The following is a 17,794-nucleotide window of genomic DNA, read 5'->3' as shown; positions in this document are numbered from 1 at the left end:
CATGACGTGGCATAATTTCTGACTGAAACTTGAGCGGCACGAGAATCGCTATGAATACAAACTTGAAGGTGCATTCAAGTGCCATCCATCCATCCATCTTCTACCACTTATCCATGGTCTGGTCGCGGAGGCAGCAGCCTAAGCAGGGAAGCCCAGACTTCCCTCTCCCTCTTCCTTCTTCAGCGACATTTGCCAACTCTGCGGGGGGGATCGCATGGTGCTCCCGGGCCAGCCGAGAGATATAATCCCTCCACCGTTCAAGTGGTTATGCGTTTTTACAATAAACTATCACGTTATAACGTATTAAAGGCCCACACTTTTTTTTTAATGAGGATGACAGCTCTACGCTTCCGTAGTGTTCACTTTCTTTTATATGTATTATTATTAATATGATCTTTCAGATGATAATTTCCTCTAGCCTGACGTACCTATCGATTTGATGGCATTTAGTCCTTTTCATTGCTCAGTAAAAATAACTCAACAACACCTCCTCCTGGCCAGGCAGAAAAGCTGCACAACTCACTCTTTTTGTATTACGATCAAGGCCACATCGTCTACTGAAGGCACAGCGCTGCTCAACCTTTTCCGCTCATATCATTGCAATGATGTGTGTTCACGCCTGCGCAGTCCATTTCCCCATCAAAAAACATATAGGTAAAAATATAAACTGCCTTTTTAGGTTACTGTACTTCGCCAATGGAGTACATATCCACAGAGAATTGGTGAATTCATGTCGCTCTCAAAGTTGGTCGACGTTCTCCCCGGAGGCATGAGCCTGCTAGAGAGGCTTAAACAATTTTCATGTCTTTTGTTTGAGGAAAAGGGGCGACATACGTTACAGGTTGTCAGAACATACAAAGTTAAATAGTCTGGGGACTGCTGTTGAAGGATTTATCTGGCTTTGCAAGTTTTTAACGGTGTTTTACAATTTTGATTGTGTTAGATTAAGCAGAGACTTACCTGCCTACACATTTAAATGATCATTTGTGTGTCCAGCGCAGAATGCGACTGCCTGCCTACCTAATGCTAGAGCTCACGGCACATGCCTGGAAAAGGGATGTTATACTTGTCCACATTTCCAGTTCTTTTTGCTCTGAAAAGACAACTTTTGCTCTATTTGTTTGTTTTGTTGTTGTTTGTTATTTTGCAGTTGGCATTGATTTGTCAGCAACCATGAACAATTTATAAGAGTTGCATTGTGCTTTTTGTGTTTTCCAGTATTTCAGCTCATTACAGATCTCAGTGCAGTGGTGAGGTACCGTCGAGAGTAGCAGTCCTGCAGGTTTTAGAATGAAATCAAATGGATCCAAAAACTTATCAAGTTCTTTTCAGTGATTCATTCATTCAGTGTTTGTAGCCTGGTAGTTCTAGTGTTAAACATTGTGTAAACCCACAGATATCTTTAATGTTGCATGGTTTCAGTTGCTCTATGGTGTATTGTTAGCTCTCACATTTATTGACTACGAAACACTAAAAAAATAGTCATGAATAAGAAACTGCCTTTTTCAACTGAACGATTTTTATGTGTAAGAAAAGAAGACTATGAAGTCTTTGCGATCCCTTAAAGTTGGATAAAAACAACAATCCCATGGCTTATTAAACTGCCATGGTATATTTAATAAAGATTAGTCCCCATGTGTGTGCCACCTTTAACTTGGAATTATCATTTTATTTATGACATTAGCAGTTTCTCACACGTATGAGGGATTTGTGGTGCACTTTTTTTAACACTGATTCATTTCATTGAGGTTTGTTGAAATTTTTTATGCATAGTTTAAAATAACAGCACAGCACTTCAAATGCATCGGGGTCTGGACTTTGGCTCATTAAAACACCTTGATCTTTTTTCTTTTTTTCAGTCATTCCCTCGTAGACTTACTACTGTGTTTGGAGTCATTATCTTGTTACATGACCCAAGCTTCAGCTTTCAGACATATGGCCTGACATTAGATTCTTATATTTTAATATCCAAAGGAGTTTTTTGTCCACTTTGTGACTGTGAGGTGTCCAGATCATCAACCCTCCGCCGCCGTGCTTAACACTTGGTGTGAGGCGTTTGTGCCAATATGCTGTTTAGGATTGTACATTATCATTATCTGCACCTTTTTTTTTTTTTTAGAAGTTTTTAAGTTTGTTCATTTGCAACTTTGCTAATCTAAATCTGTATTTATGATTTTTATACATTAGCATTAACAAACTGCATTCTTCTTACCACCGAGGTTCATTCATTCATCCATTATCCTAACGGCTTAATCAAATTAAGGGTCGCGGGGAAGCTGGAGTCTATTCCAGCAGTCTTTTGGGCGAAAGGCAGGGTACACCCTGGATAGATCGCCAGTCCATCGCAGACCACCGAGGTTTCTAACTGCAAATGTTTTAGCATGAGCATGGATGTAAAAAAGAAACTTTTCCTAAGGATGCAGGAAAGATTTTGGTCCAGCCATATTGAGCCACATCAAAATGTTGGTCAACAATAAATAGTCTTGGCTAAAAAGAATGAAATGGATATATATATATATATATATATATATATATATATATATATATATATATATATATATATATATATATATCCATTAATGGATAAAAAATCCTTTCATGAAATATATATATATATATATATATATATATATATATATATATATATATATATATATATATATATATATATATATATATATATATATACATATATGTGTGTATATACATATATGTGTGTATATACATATATGTGTGTATATATATATATATATATATATATATATATATATATATATATACATATATATATATATATATATATATATATATATATATACATATATATATATATATATATACATATATATATATATATATATATATATATATACATATATATATATATATATATATATATATATATACATATATATATATATATATATGTGTGTGTGTATATATATATATATGTGTGTATATATATATATATATATATATGTGTGTGTGTATATATATATATATATATATATATATATATATATATATATATATATATATATATATATATATATATATATATATATAAATATATATATATATAGAGCACTCAAAAAGCTAATGGTACTTATAGAGCAGGTCAGACTCATGATTCCTCTTCTGTGTGTCACCTCCTGCTACGGACCGAAGCCAGCTGCCATTGTCAAACTGTGAACCCGCCAATTATTGTTCCAGCTTGAGGGAATATTGTTGGGCAATAATAGTGATGCCTGGCCTAGCCTGTCAAGCAGTAATTGTTGGGCTCCAAATGGACACTCGATTGTCTTTGGTGCTTTTTGGGTGTCTCCATTATGAGGAAGGATGAGAATATCTGCTTTTCATTCTTCTCCATCTCTAAATTTCTTTAATTTATTTAAAATACTTAACACGACGGGTTCTGCATTTTCAATACCATGTGGTTTGGATGTTTTGGGTGACTCCAAGAAAAAAAAAAACATGGTCTATTATTGTAGATTATGGGGATTACTACAATAAAAGCTGATGCTTTCCTTCTTTGCAACTTATGGGTGAGTAAAAACCTAAATTGAATTGTCTGGGCATATAGGAAGAGGGAAAAGCTTTACAAATGATATAAGTCAGTGTGAGACAAACAGCTCCGATACAAAAGTCTCCCTCCTTTTCTGCCCCTCCTGCAGAATGAACCAGGCACCCACCAGTGGCTTTGAGGAGGATGTGGGAGCCAGAACAACTCATCATGTCATGTACCCTGAAAGTGCTATAGACTTGGAGAACACCACCAGTCTGGTACTGATCCCTTTCAAGACTCTGGACCTGCAGTGGATTATTAGTGCTCTGACCACTGGCACTATTAAACAGTAAGTTTCCTCAATGAGGATAAAAGTGGCACCAGCCAATCATTTCTTTCAGAAAGCGCTACAAAAGATTGTATGTAATGCGAAAGCCAGATTTGCAGGTAAGGTTGTCCAGTCAACAAATAAGTGACCAGATTTCCGATACCAAACTGGATATTTTCAGTTCAATGGTCAATATCGTTAAATGATCAGATATTACATTCAGAAGGGTCCAGCTCTGTATGACAAGAGTTGAGTCCTCTTATTTAGGTTATATGTCCAAGCATAAAGTTGTAGACAGTCTTTGCTGCATATTTCAGTGCTGCTATTTTGCCCTCCTGTCAGTGACATGAGACGACACATGACATGGACCTTCATTAAGAGTACGAAGAACCCAAGTGAGTTCACCAAGAACCAAATTGTGATAACTATATGAGTGCGTCAGAGCCTCTCAGAGACAGCCATCTTGATAAGGTCATCTTGATCACTGCTAGCAAAGCGTTTCTAGCTAGGACATTTGAAACTCCAGAAAGGTCCCTGTTTTTTGTGTGTGTTTCTTTTATTTTATTCCACAGAGGAGCTACAGCAGCACCGACTGCTAAAAACTTAAATTCTTTCTGTTACAGAGAGGTGTAAGGCAAGTAAAAGTACTTATACTAGGTCATGTCCACTTCCAAGCAATTTCAATGGAAGCATGATCATCAGAAGTTTGACCTCGAGCAAAGGCAGCATGAAGTGTAGTCCATTGTCCACAGACAGATAAGGCAGAAGGATGCACTGTGGGAAGGGGACAACCTGGCAGAGTCAGAGTGTTGCTTTGGGCAATGTTCTACTTTAACATTTTTCACCTACTTAAACACTGTTGCTGACCACACACACAGCTCATAGTGCTAACAGAGTAACCTGGTGGCGGTGGTAATGCACCATTTCACCGTGTAAAAATTGTTCAGGAGGAATTTAAAAAACGCAACAAAGCGTTCAAGGTGTTTCCAAAAGGGCCATAAATTCCAGAAATCTAAGGTTGATGCTACCGGAGTCCTTTACTACAGTACATAAATGCAGTCTTTTCCAGTCAGAGATGTGCGGTCATGATTCCTTTGTAACCCAATTTGATATCAAATTTCAGGTGAAGATCTCTTTAACATATGTCTATATTTCTGTTCTGTCAGTTACAGCATCACACTGGCTACGTCCTTACTTAATTCCTCTTTAGAGCGGTGGGTTGGGAAGGGTTCTGATTGGACAAAGGGTGCACGTGACGTTTGACGTATACTGTAAATAAACAAAGTTTGGTCCCTCCTTCTTGTCTTTTTAGTCGTAACTTGTAAAAACTACATAATAAGCTACTACATCAATGCAATGCAAACTGTGGCAAGACGGTTTGCTGTGTCTGTCAGCGTAGTGTCCAGACCATGGAGTCGCTACCAGGAGACAGGCCAGTACATCAGGAGACGTGGAGGAGGCCGTGGGAGGGCAACAACCCAGCAGCAGGACCGCTACCTCCTTCTTTGTGCAAGGAGGAACAGGAGGAGCACTGCCAGAGCCCTGCAAAATGAGCTGCAGCAGGCCACAAATGTGCATGTGTTTGCTCCAACTGTCAGAAACAGACTCCATGAGGGTGGTATGAGGGCCCGACATCCACAGGTGGGGGTTGTGCTTACAGCCCAACACTGTGCAGGATGTTTGGCGTTTGCCAGAGAACACCAAGATTGGCAAATTCGCCGCTGGCGCCCTGTGCTCTTCACAGATGAAGGCAAGTTCACACTGAGGACATGTGACAGACGTGACAGAGTCTGGAGACGTCGTGGAGAACGTTCTGCTGTCTGCAACATCCTCCAGTATGACCGGTTTGGCAGTGGGTCAGTAATGGTGTGGGGGGGCATTCCTTTGGAGGGCCGCACAGCCCTCCATGTGCTCACCAGAGGTAGCCTGACTGCCATTAGGTACCGAGATGAGATCCTCAGACCCCTTGTGGGACCATATGCTGGTGCGGTTGGCCCTGGGTTCCTCCTAATGTAAGACAATGCTAGACCTCATGTGGCTGGAGTGTGTCAGCAGTTCCTGCAACATGAAGGCATTGATGTTATGGACTGGCCCGCCCGTTCCCCAGACCTGAATCCAGTTGAGCACATCTGGGACATCATGTCTCGCTCCATCCACCAACGCCAAGTTGAACCACAGACTGTCCAGGAGTTGGTGGATGCTTTAGTCCAGGTCTGGGAGGAGATCTCTCAGGAGAACATCCGCCGCCTCATTAGGAGCATGCCCAGATGTTGTAGGGAGGTCATACAGGCACGTGGAGGCCACACACACTACTGAGCCTCATTTTGACTTGTTTAAAGGGCATTACATGAAAGTTGGATCAGCCTGTAGTGTGTTTTTCCACTTTATATTTTGAGTATAACTCCTAATGTATCTCTGTTCTTATCTGTTATAAGGCGGCGCCGGTTCAGCTTCAGTTCGGTTCTGTAAACTTGTCATATATGTTAAATATCTGTATGTCAAACCTTGAACGAGCTGGCTTGAACCTTTAATTTCCCCTTGGGGATGAATAAAGTATCTTTGATTTGATTTGATTTTGATTTGAAATCCAGACCTCCATGGGTTGATACATTTGATTTTAATTGATCATCTTTGTGTGATTTTGTTGTCAGCACATTCAACTATAGAAAGAACAAAGTATTTAATAAAAATACTTCATTCATTCAGATCTACAACATGTTACTTTAGTGTTCCCTTTATTTTTTTGAGCAGTGTATAAAACATGTAGTAGCAACATGCGCGTGTGTGTGTGTGTGTGTGTGTGTTCTTGTGTCCTCAGAATGTCATCAGAGAATTTCTCTCGGATGTGAGCAACGCTGTCTTTTTAACCACTTCTCTCTCTGTTCTGGCAGTTTGAAAGCTGCTGTGGCATTGTTATGCATGCTGCGTTTGCTCCACTCCCAGATTCATTTACACTCTAAAACACCAGATTGTCATCCAATCACACTCACTCAGTGGTGCTATTTGTCACATTGCCATAGCAAAGATAATCACTCTGTTTTAATCTTTCAGTAAATTTCAACTCAGCAGCTTTATTCTCACTGACCCGTAATCATTAGCTTTATTACTGGACCTCAAGGAAAAGATTGAGCCGCTGCCAATTAATGCCACAACCAATAATTCAATCATGCCAAGATGTTGGATAGCCGAAGTAGCCGAGCAAATGTTGCCTATAAATGTGCGTTTGTCCTCCCGCCAAAGCAGTAATTCTCCATCATTAAATTTAAACTTTATTGGCAGTAATGTCAGCTTTCGCCCGACAGTCATCAGATCTTGGCTGTGAATTTTGTTGCTTTTTCAAGTTTTTTAATTTTTTTTTTAAGAGCCCTCTGAAAGATTAGACCTGAAAAATACTTGTCTTTTCTATTTCTGCTTTGGAATATCATAAACTTTCATAATTAAGCTTTTTTATTCAAACTTACTTTACAAATAGTATACTTTGTATAATGTACCGCTGCCTCTATATGTTGTCCTCACTGCAGTTTGAAGCTGCTTCTAAAGACACTTTTCGTGCCGAATGAATAATGACTCCTCGCAGATGCTGCACACCTCTATTTAAATATTCAGTGTCTTCACTAACAGCTTCAAACCAGATGCTCTATGTGATGAATGGTGCAAAATGCAAAAACAAAATGGAGGAAATATAAAAAAAAACGGATGGTGAGCTTGACTCCAAAACCTTTTACTTTATGCATCATTAGTCACATTAAAATTAAATCAGGTAAGTATATATTGTGATTATGAGTTGCTGGATTCAAATAAATGTATTTTTTCCCCCTGTGTTACAGCACATATTTACCTGTAATGTCCAGGATAAAGGCAAACAAAGATAAGGTGAGTTTTTACGTTTTAATCAACAGGCCAGAAGTGTTCCAGTAAGGTGTGTCACAAAAACACACACTCTCATTTATATGCGATTGCTAAACATCAATTTGTGAAATAATGAACATTAATTAACGAATGTCTTATCCTGCCACATGCAGCCTGTCATGGTGGTTTATTGGGTGTTAGATTATGTTCTTGTTATGTAATTTGCAACATAAAGCATTTTTCAGGGTTTTTTTCTATTTATTGACAAATAACGTCATATTTTCATTTTGCACCAGTCAATTTTGCACCTGTTCTTGCATACAGTGTTTTTTTAAAGACAATTTCCCAGTAAAGCTGCTCTCCTTCACATATTTTTTATCACCAGGACTTAACTTGTAAATGAAAAGCAGCTCATTAAGACAACATGTGAGCCCATGTTCACTATTAAAATGTTTTTAGACTTTTTGTTACTTTTATTCGAATCTCCATTTCATAAATACAACATTATCTGTCAAAACTACCACCCGAATAATGCAAAGACCATGTTTGTACTAATTTCAGCCATATTTATATGGCCAGTGATTTTCCATAGACAACGTGAGAAGTGTCAGAATGGTGCATCATCTTGTTTCATCCACCTGGTCTGCTTCCACAGATAGTATGGTTCATTTGGGGCAGTGTGAACACTCTTTCAGACCGAAGAAGCAAACTCTGGTCCACGTGAAAATGTGGGGTGAATCTTGGTGTGGTTCTCTAACAACGTAAAGGCAAACAGACCATCAAGTGAACCAAAGCGAGGAGATGATGTAGAGCAACCTGCTAGATAACTCGCTGCCTCTTCTGCTGCTCATTCTCAGGAAGAACACATTTGGTTTGAGCGTTGAAGTAAAACTGCATAAATTTGGTGTTGCTCCACTGTTTACTTATGATGAACGAGCCTGCTGAGGTTTATGGCTAATCGATGAGCTGGGTCTTTCTCTTCATGGTTGGTCAGCAGTTGCTTTGGAGAGTTCTGCCCCCAGTGTGCAGTTGTTGTAATTCTGTGAAGGTGTTCAGGTAGTTTGGTCCGCTTCGGTTAAGTGCTGTGTGAAAGTAAACCAAACCAAAGGAAGGTATGAAACTTTTCAGCATTGACCACCCAGTCGATCCAAATCCCCAGATTATCCTGGCATGAATAGAGCCAATATCTCAAATATTTCTAGCACAGTCCGTATCCTCCGAAGAGACAGTTTTTACTGTGGCCTACATATCCATGTAAACAGCTCTGAGCACCTGCAAACTGAAGGATTCATGTCTTTTTTTCATTGCAAAATTAAGTGCAGCCCTCCAAACAGCTACCAATGCAGAGCTGATTCATTGAATGCCGATTAAGATACACATTCAGAAGATACAACTCCAAGGACTGCTGCTGATGAGCTTTCATTGTCCATTGGTGTCGTGTGTGAAAGTGGAAAATGGCAGACTGGAAATCAGAACGAAGAGCGATAACATGCAGAAAACAATAACTGAACTGCTTTCATCAATGCACTGGAGTCGCGAAATGTTCAGAGGAGATCTACTGAACTCAGTCCAATGAGGTCCGCAATCCAGTAGATTTTCCATGTTTTCCTGCTTCAACATACTTGAATCAGACTAAATAGATCCAACAGTATTTCAGGTTCTACACAATGACTCATTCCTTTGACTCAGGTGTGTTGGATACATTGATAACCTTTTTGGCGCTCGTAGGATCGAACTGAGTACCCTTGTTGTAGAGATAATCCAATGGATTGGGATGTAATTACCTCAGCTTTCATCCTGGACTTTCAATCCAAACTGCTAGTAAAATTTCCAGAGTATCAGCAGGTGATGTATATTAGATTACATGTCAGCCAAATTTTTTATTTTAGCATAGGAGAATTGCCTTTACCACTGAGTCCTTACCCTGGAGGTCCCTGAGTTATAGTTAACATCCATTTAGTCTGCAGGGGAATAGCTCTTTGGCTAGATGTGGTCTTCCTGTGAACGCTGGCCAAGGTAGTCATTTCCTAAAGAAAACACTGAGTTGTGTTAGTAGGGTGAAGTGGAAAATAGGGCTTATTTTCTTTTGTAGTGTGGCAAATACGACGATTTTAGAGAGTTAATTTTCCATGAAATTGCTTGAAATAGCCATGAAATGATCTTTGTGTCTAATATGGTTGTTTAATGCTGATGTGTTGGTGCATTTTATGTATAATTTTGTGTTCATGCGACTGATTTCCTTTTTTTCTAAATTTGGCGCTGCTGCACCTTGTAGAGTTCCTTTCACCCAAACTAAAGCTCAGCCAAAGATTTGAGTAGCTTTATTGTAAGTTTTTGTATTGCAAATGATTAGAAATTATGGAGATTTTTTTCTTTGCAGGTGATGATCTACAGTCCAACATTTTTCAAATACGTCTATGAGTCCTGGCTTGATAGTCATGGACGATATCCTTCTACAGGTTTCCTCAGCTTGCTGTTTGCCATCCACATATGTGATGAGGTAAGCTTCACTACACCAATAAGTGCCATAAAAGACCTTGAAAAACAAAAGCTCCTGAATTCCTTAGCCAAGTGGACTTTTGGGGTTTTATAAGTAAAGCTATGATGTTTTATTGCTGTGCATTTTCAGACCAACTGTGATGGGTTATGAAAAATAAGCAGTGTAATAATGCGGATTTGAAGCAAAGCTATTAAACTTGTGTAGGCGGTGTTTCACTGTGATGGTTGTAATCATTGCTTTTATTAACTTTGTCTACTTTAGGTCAGTGTGTTTGGATTTGGTGCAGACCAGTTTGGAAACTGGCACCACTACTGGGAGGAGAATCATTTGGCCGGAGCTTTCCGCCACACGGGAGTCCACGATGGAGATTATGAATATAATGTCACCTTGCTGTTGGCGGACAAGCACAAAATCCGAATGTTTAAAGGCAGATGATACCAAGCTTTTTCTTTCGTTTTATTTCTTATTTCTTTCAATGGTGTCCACAGACATTTCAACCTGACCTGTTCTTGTCAGCCTAGTTTTCTGTTTGCTTAAGCTGCTTTTCAGTAAATGTCATTTTAATTATAAACCAGTCAAGCTTTTGTCTGTGCAACAGTTCATTGACAAGACAGAAGCAACATAGCCACTTCGCAGAATCTATAAACCCGATTTAAATGCATCAGGGACTGAACAAAGAAGAGAGGACACCAGTCAACAAGCATTAAAAGCTTTAGTACAATTATATAAAATAACCTATCTCCATGTGTTTTCTATACATCATGGTCATCTGAAACATACTGAAGATCTTCTGACAGCAGACAAAGTGCTGTGGTAATATCATTATTGTTATGCTGAAGGGGCCTCTATTGGAAGCTATTATGGTACAAACTGATATCCAAGAAACATGAAACATTTAAAGTCTCACAGCAAAACTCTACTGATTTAGCTGTAAATACAATATATGCAGTGAAGGTGTCTTACGTTTTAATTATAGAAGTTTTGAGAAAGTTGTGATTTTTACCTTCCCGCATGGAAGAATTACATCCATCCTGCTTGAGTGATTGCAGTTGTAAAACTTTGTAATAAGGGCTAAAAAAGACATTGAAAAGCAAACAAAACCTCAGCCCTAAAGCATTAATTTACCAGCTTTTAAGGAATACTGTCGTGAGCATTTCAATATTTCTATACTTACTTAAAAAGATTCTGTCAAATTTATAAATTGTGAAATTTCTCGCTGAGGCAAATATCTTTCACACTATTTTGCCAGAAACAAACTTCAAACCAAAACTTTTCGGATCTGGCAGTATGTGATTTAATTAGAAAACAATAGGGCCCGTTTTAGCCAGTTAGTGCTCCAAAGACAACAGCATGATTAAATGGTAGTTACTGCAGCATCTCATACTAAAAAATCTCAATAAGAATAAGATTAAAACTATTTTACAATGTTACATATTGAAGACTCAACATAAAAATGTCTAAGATGCCCTGATCATTTCTTACACTGACAAAATTCAATATAATGAAAGCATAAATTATTTTTTATTTATTGTTTTTGTGTTGTTTTTTCCAACAAGCCACAGCATTCAAACCACCAGCAAGTGAAATGTCGTTTTCTCTTTACAGTCCAATGTTCTGCTATGAAACTATGGTTCCTTGCGTTCGTTTTAGTGTGACCTGAGCATGTAGGAGCTAAACAGCTTATATCTATACTTACCTGGTGGTGTCATTATTGTTGTTATTTAAAACGTTAAGTTGCTTCAAAACAACGATGCTCATAACTTAAAAAATCCCCCAATTTCTATAGGAAAACAAATAATTGCAGAAATGAAAACTAACCTGTTGGCAGATTAGCTTAGGTTTGGCCGTTAGCATGGCAATGCTATATGGTGTTTAGTTATCTTTCCTTTATTGATATTTCCACAGGAGAAAGAAGTGAAAGGGAATACTGTTTATACTGTACATGAAAAGGCACCAAAACTACGACCCAAGGGATCCGCTGCCATTAACCCCAAACATACGTTCTTATGCCTTTAAACGGTCGAGGTGCTTTGTTAGCATAAGGGGAACTACACTTTAGTATTGATGCTATTTCAGTGTTGACTTGGCATAGTTATTAACATTATACTTGTGTTTGTGAATAAATACCTGCAGATTAATGTCATTTTGATAAATTTCAATCAAATATAGGGCTGATACTCATAATAAACATAATAAACTATGTGAAAAATTTAGCTAGTTGACGTTAGCCTATAGCTCGGTCCATAACTGTGTAGCATCAAGCTGCTTGTATTGAATATTAGGATTAAAACTAGCGGGCTGATTCAAATCCTTGAAAACACATAGCCTATTTGCTCAGCATAGTCATCATCAACTCTCTAGAAAACATATTCTCAAAACATTTATTTATGCTTCAAGGGTTCAGCAAGTCTTGAGAATTATATTGTGGTGCAAGAATAGATTAGGTTTTCATCACTCACTGAAATGGAAGAGAAAACAGGCTTTTGAGATTAGAGCTGAAATAAAAACAGCAGGTTATTATTTGTAATTCATCACTGACACTTGCAGCCAGCACAGGGGTGCCTTACTGTAAAGCCAATGACCTATTGTACATTTTTATGTACATTGTGATACACTTTTTAATGAAAAGTAAATGTTAAGTGCCTTTAATGGGAGTTTGTAAAACTTAATTTTACCATGAAATTGTGCTGAATTATGATTATTTTAATTTAATAGTTGTTACTGGATATATCATTAATGTTATTGTTTTGTGTTGTAAATGTTTAAGAACCATTTGCATGATGAGTATAGCTTTTTAAACTGTTACTTAGTAAAAACATCAACATCTTTAATACTTTGGTTTTAGGAATAACACCATGTGTTGTCCAGGAGGGAAGTTATTGATTGACTTCACTTGCTAAGTTTTTGTACATAGATCAATGCTTGATGTTAACTGGCAGCAAAGTGCTGGCTTTTTTTTTTTTTTTTTTTTAACTTACAAAGGTATTATAAGAAATGTTGAAGTGTTTATTCATATGTGGCAGACGTTTCGCTTGGGGACGCTCATCCAGTAGGCTATGATTTGCTCCATGTGCCTTGAAACATATTGGATATATTTACCCAACCAGGGCAATCACGGTCACTTCACAGGTGACTCAGAATCATGTTTATACATGTGCAGTTTGGTCATGTATTATGGTTATGTATGTTTGTTTTACAGAGAATACTATCACCTAGTGGACAAGAACATATGTCAACATTCAGTTTTCCATTGGAAGATATTTGCTATATGATGTTTTTATCTTAAAATCTAACTTCAGTGACTGTCACACAGCAAAGCTTTTTATGTTTACATCAAGCTGACTTCTGAGATCTTTGTTTATTACATTTTGGAAGCTCGAGCAATGTTTAGGAAGAAAAGGATTTTAATATGTATTTTTACTGCTTTAAAAACCCAGCTTCAGTCCCAATTCTGTATGGGAGAGATGTATGATGAAACATTTAATTACTCAGTTATTCAGCTATTATTGGACTCCCACAGTGCAGTAACATACAACTAAAGCTTTTTTGCAGTGATTTGTAAAAAAATGACAAGGAGGTTGATTTTTTTTATTTACAACTCACTTCACAAATTTTTGGCTGGCAGGGTGTGATTTAAATTACAACTACCCAGGATGTGCATGGGTGCACACAGCTCGCATTGAAATATATCAGACTACAACAGCTGAGACGAGTCAAATGCAGCATGTTTTGGGATTTGACAAGAAATACATAACATTTCAGTCATTTTAGACATTATAAATATTTCTTTTTATCTAAAATTCAGATTTTTACACCACCTCATAAGAACTTGGACAGTGTTTATTGTTTCTTCACGTTTCAGGAAACAGTTTTCCTTTGTAGAAATTAATCCTATCATCTGCTTTTCTTTTTCTCTGATAAATCCGAAGTTTATCCGCCTTAATTGGTGAAGATGTGTACAGTTTAGTGCCCTTTCCAGTGTGGTTGTCAGTAATGCTTTCTCTTATTGCCACCATTGCAAACTACAACAAGTTCATAATAAAAATGTAAGAATCCCAGATTTTTCCTGTGTTTCTCTTCTTCCCATGTTGTTTATCAGTGCTTTTAGGAAATTATCGGTTTAAATGGCAAACATTATGAATGCTTTCAAGTGAAGTATTCATCGCCATTTTAAGTTCAGCCTTCTTGCACTCGCATTAAAGCTTCACAATTCTCTGTCTGGCCTTTTAATTTTATACGTATATATCACCATAAAAGTAATTAAAGTTTAATAATAAGTAATAAGTATAAGACTTAGTTTAGCAGCCATTTACAGTGTCGTGGACAGAATTTTTGGCACATTACATATTTAGTTTATCTATGATTCAAGTGAAGCTTCTGCTTTGTACTTAATTTATTCTGTAGCTTCACAACAAGTTCTGACATTCAACCTGAGTTGAAAAGAGCTCAGTTATAGAATGAGAAGGGATCCTGGGCATATTGTACCGACCCCACACACATCTGATCCTAACATCTATAAGTCAACCTGGGATTACATGATGAGGCAGAAGATGACAAGACACACTGAATATATTATCCTAATATAAATATCCTTTATATTGTTATACATGAACAAATAGGCACAGATAGAAGATTGAATCTTGTATAATCTGCCCCATAAACATATTAGGAGCAGATATCCTGATTTCTGCAAGGTTAAAAAACATACCACATAACAGATATGAGTCTCTACAGAATAACAAAGATATCAACATTAATATCAATCCATCTTCTGAGCATGTTCAGTATTAGCCTTCCACAATGTTAGCATATTCTGTCACAAGTTAAAGTCCTACATTTAGAAATATTGTATTAGTATGAGGAAATATAATGAAAGTATCACAAAAAAAAGCACCATTGTTAATGTGTAAGTTATTCACACGCCTGCCAAAATTTCAAGTGACAAAAGACAAAAAGACATTGGCTTACTGAAATATAACTTAGAAACTTTAAACACTTTTATTTCTTGCTTGTCTCTGTTGGGATTTTTTCCACTGCTTTACAGTAACATTGCCCAAGTTTTTGAGTTTGAAGACTTCTTTAGGTTTATTTAATTCCCTGTGTGGACGATGCAGGATATACAGCAATGTTATGTAAGAATCAGAGCCGCTCAGAGCAGAAATACTCAGTTCAAAGGGATTTATGAGCTGTGTAGAGAAGAACTGCACAACTCTTCATCTCTTCACATTAGATGGAACAGCAAGATTTCCAACAAGAGTTCTTACTTTAGTTAAATGTCTAAAGCATAAAAGAAAAAATGACCCTATGTGTCGAACTGTTAACTTAATTTAAAGGGTAATCTTAAAACAAACTAAGCCACTTTAGATGGGGCTTACTTAGCTGTGGGACTGTATATTGATGCTAACTTTGGTTGCAAAGTTAGTGCAGAAACAATACATCTTAGGGAGTTACGAAGTGAGCAGCATCATATTTGTAGAGTTTTCTGTGTTGGATTATGTTTATATTATGTTCATATTCATTTCAGTGCAATCAAAGAACTTTTTTGTCCCTCGAGGGACAGTTGGTGGCACATGAAGTAATCAGTTTTACAGTATGAGGAAGTAAACAAAGAAAAAAGAAACAAGGAACAGTGCAGAAAAAAACCTATTGGTTGTGGAAAAAGGACATAAGTGGTGAAGCAAATAATGAAGAATAAAATATTGTAGAATAAAAACAATAGGCATTGCATAACAGTGCAACATAACAGTCATTTGGCAGACACTTTTATCTAAGCAACTTCACTCATTCATTCATTATCCTAACCGCTTAGTCCAATGAAGGGTCGCGGGGAAGCTGGAGCCTATCCCAGCTGTCTTTGGGTGAAAGGCAGGGTACACCCTGGACAGCTTGCCAGTTCATTGCAGGGCCACACAGAGACAAACAACCACTCACACTCACTCCTATGGGCATTTTAGAGTAGCCAATTGACCTAACATGCTTGTCCAGGTACTCCAGCTTCCTCCCACCATCCAAGGGAAGCTGGAGTACCTGGGGAGAACATGCAAATTCCACACAGAAAGGCCAAACCCCACCCCAGCCAAGGATTGAACCAGCAACCTTCTTGCTGTGAGACCACAGTGCTAACCACTATGCCACCATGCAGCCCCAAAGCAACTTACAAGTGATAACTTAGACCTTAACATGCATGTCTTGTGGGTGGAAAGAAGCCAGAATAGCAACACAAACACAGGAAGAACTCCTCATAGAAAGGCCAGTGCTAAAACATCTCCCAGCCGAGGCTCAAACCAGCAACCAGTGTGCTCATAACTGCTGCTGGTTTGAGTTGCCATGGTATGCTGGGAAATATCCTATTAATGATCATAATACAACATGGACAATAGCGTGCTGTGTACGGCAAAGCTGCAGATGTAACAGTTGCAATAACAGAAATAAATCATGACAGTTGTGTATTGTGAGTATTTGTGAATGTAAAAAACAATAATGGAAGTTATCAATAGTGGAAACTGTGTATGTTTACAGTGCAAATAGCAAATCATCTGCTAAAGAGTAGCAGCAGAAAAAAGAAAGCGACCAAGTGTCCTGAATTTATGGAAGAGTGGGGAGGATTATGGGTAAGGGGAGGTGTTTTTGGGTGGTTGGGGTGGAGATATAAGGATGGTTGGAAGCTGAGGAGTAGGACAGTCCTTGGGACAAAGGCTCTCCACATCCTCTGGGTCCTGCATTTTAGGCTGTACGGCTGGAAGTCCAGATGCAAGACACTGTAAAACATGGAAAAGGGGTTCAGTTTAGTTTCTACAAGGTCCACAATCCAGCAGGTTTTCCATGTGTTCCTGCTTCAACACACCTGAATCAAATTAAATGGATCTAACAGCCAATTGGTTTCTGCACAAATACTCGTTCATATGAGTCAGCTGTGTTGGAGCAGGAACACATGGAAAACCTGGTAGATTGCAGTCCTCGTGGGACCAAATCGAGTATTCATGTCCTAAAGGATCCTGCTGGCCGCTCACATGGTCTTGGAACACATCTGGACTGTGTTCTGAAGGCAAGGTCCGGTCCTGGATGATGAAGGAGAGAAACCAGCAGACGAAGGAGAAGCTGAGAACAATCTCGAGAAAAGTCTGGAGGATGGTCTTAGTTACTCTAAACAAGTTGAGTTTCCTCAGGTGGTACAACCACTGCTGACATCTCCTCACTGTTGGAAGAAACATCAGCAACTGGTCAAAAATTCTGCTCAAGCATCTGTACTTCTCCACAAGTGTGATTTCAGGACAAATATTATCACAATTCATAAGAAACTTAACTGGTTGTTGGTCAAAGACAGACTCTCATATTCATTGACTGTTGTAATTAGAAATATATCTGTATTAAAACTACCTGTTACGTTATTTAATAGCCATACTTTCAGTGCTGGAAATCATGAATATACCACAAGACATGCCAAAGATGGAATTTTTACTTTGCCTAAAGCAAAATCAGATGCCATAAAAAGAACTGTTATGTTTAGAGGCATGAAAACATGGCATTCACTACCGAAGAACATTAAATTAACCACTGATCTAAAATAAATTTAAATATTATTAAAAGACTATTTCTCAAAAGTACAGGTATC

At 37.9% G+C, this 17,794-nt stretch overlaps 1 protein-coding gene across 1 annotated transcript in view; it reads left to right on the top strand.

Moving 5' to 3' along the window:
• The window catches only part of LOC306769844 (CMP-N-acetylneuraminate-beta-galactosamide-alpha-2,3-sialyltransferase 1-like), a 45,558-nt gene extending 31,343 nt beyond the window's left edge, over positions 1–14,215 (top strand). Inside the window, exons 3-6 of the mRNA XM_079258581.1 lie at positions 3,675–3,854; positions 7,661–7,706; positions 10,063–10,182; positions 10,444–14,215. Of these exons, the coding sequence (XP_079114707.1) occupies positions 3,675–3,854; positions 7,661–7,706; positions 10,063–10,182; positions 10,444–10,617 (520 nt within the window). The 3' untranslated portion in view covers positions 10,618–14,215. The remainder of the gene's footprint in view (positions 1–3,674; positions 3,855–7,660; positions 7,707–10,062; positions 10,183–10,443) is intronic.
• The last annotated feature ends 3,579 nt before the right edge of the window (positions 14,216–17,794 follow it).

The sequence above is a fragment of the Telmatherina bonti genome, assembly GCF_933228915.1.
Source record: "Telmatherina bonti genome assembly, chromosome: 19".
NCBI lineage: Eukaryota > Metazoa > Chordata > Actinopteri > Atheriniformes > Telmatherinidae > Telmatherina > Telmatherina bonti.
Note: the sequence above shows the minus strand (reverse complement) of the source record. Positions and strands in the feature narration are given on the sequence as shown.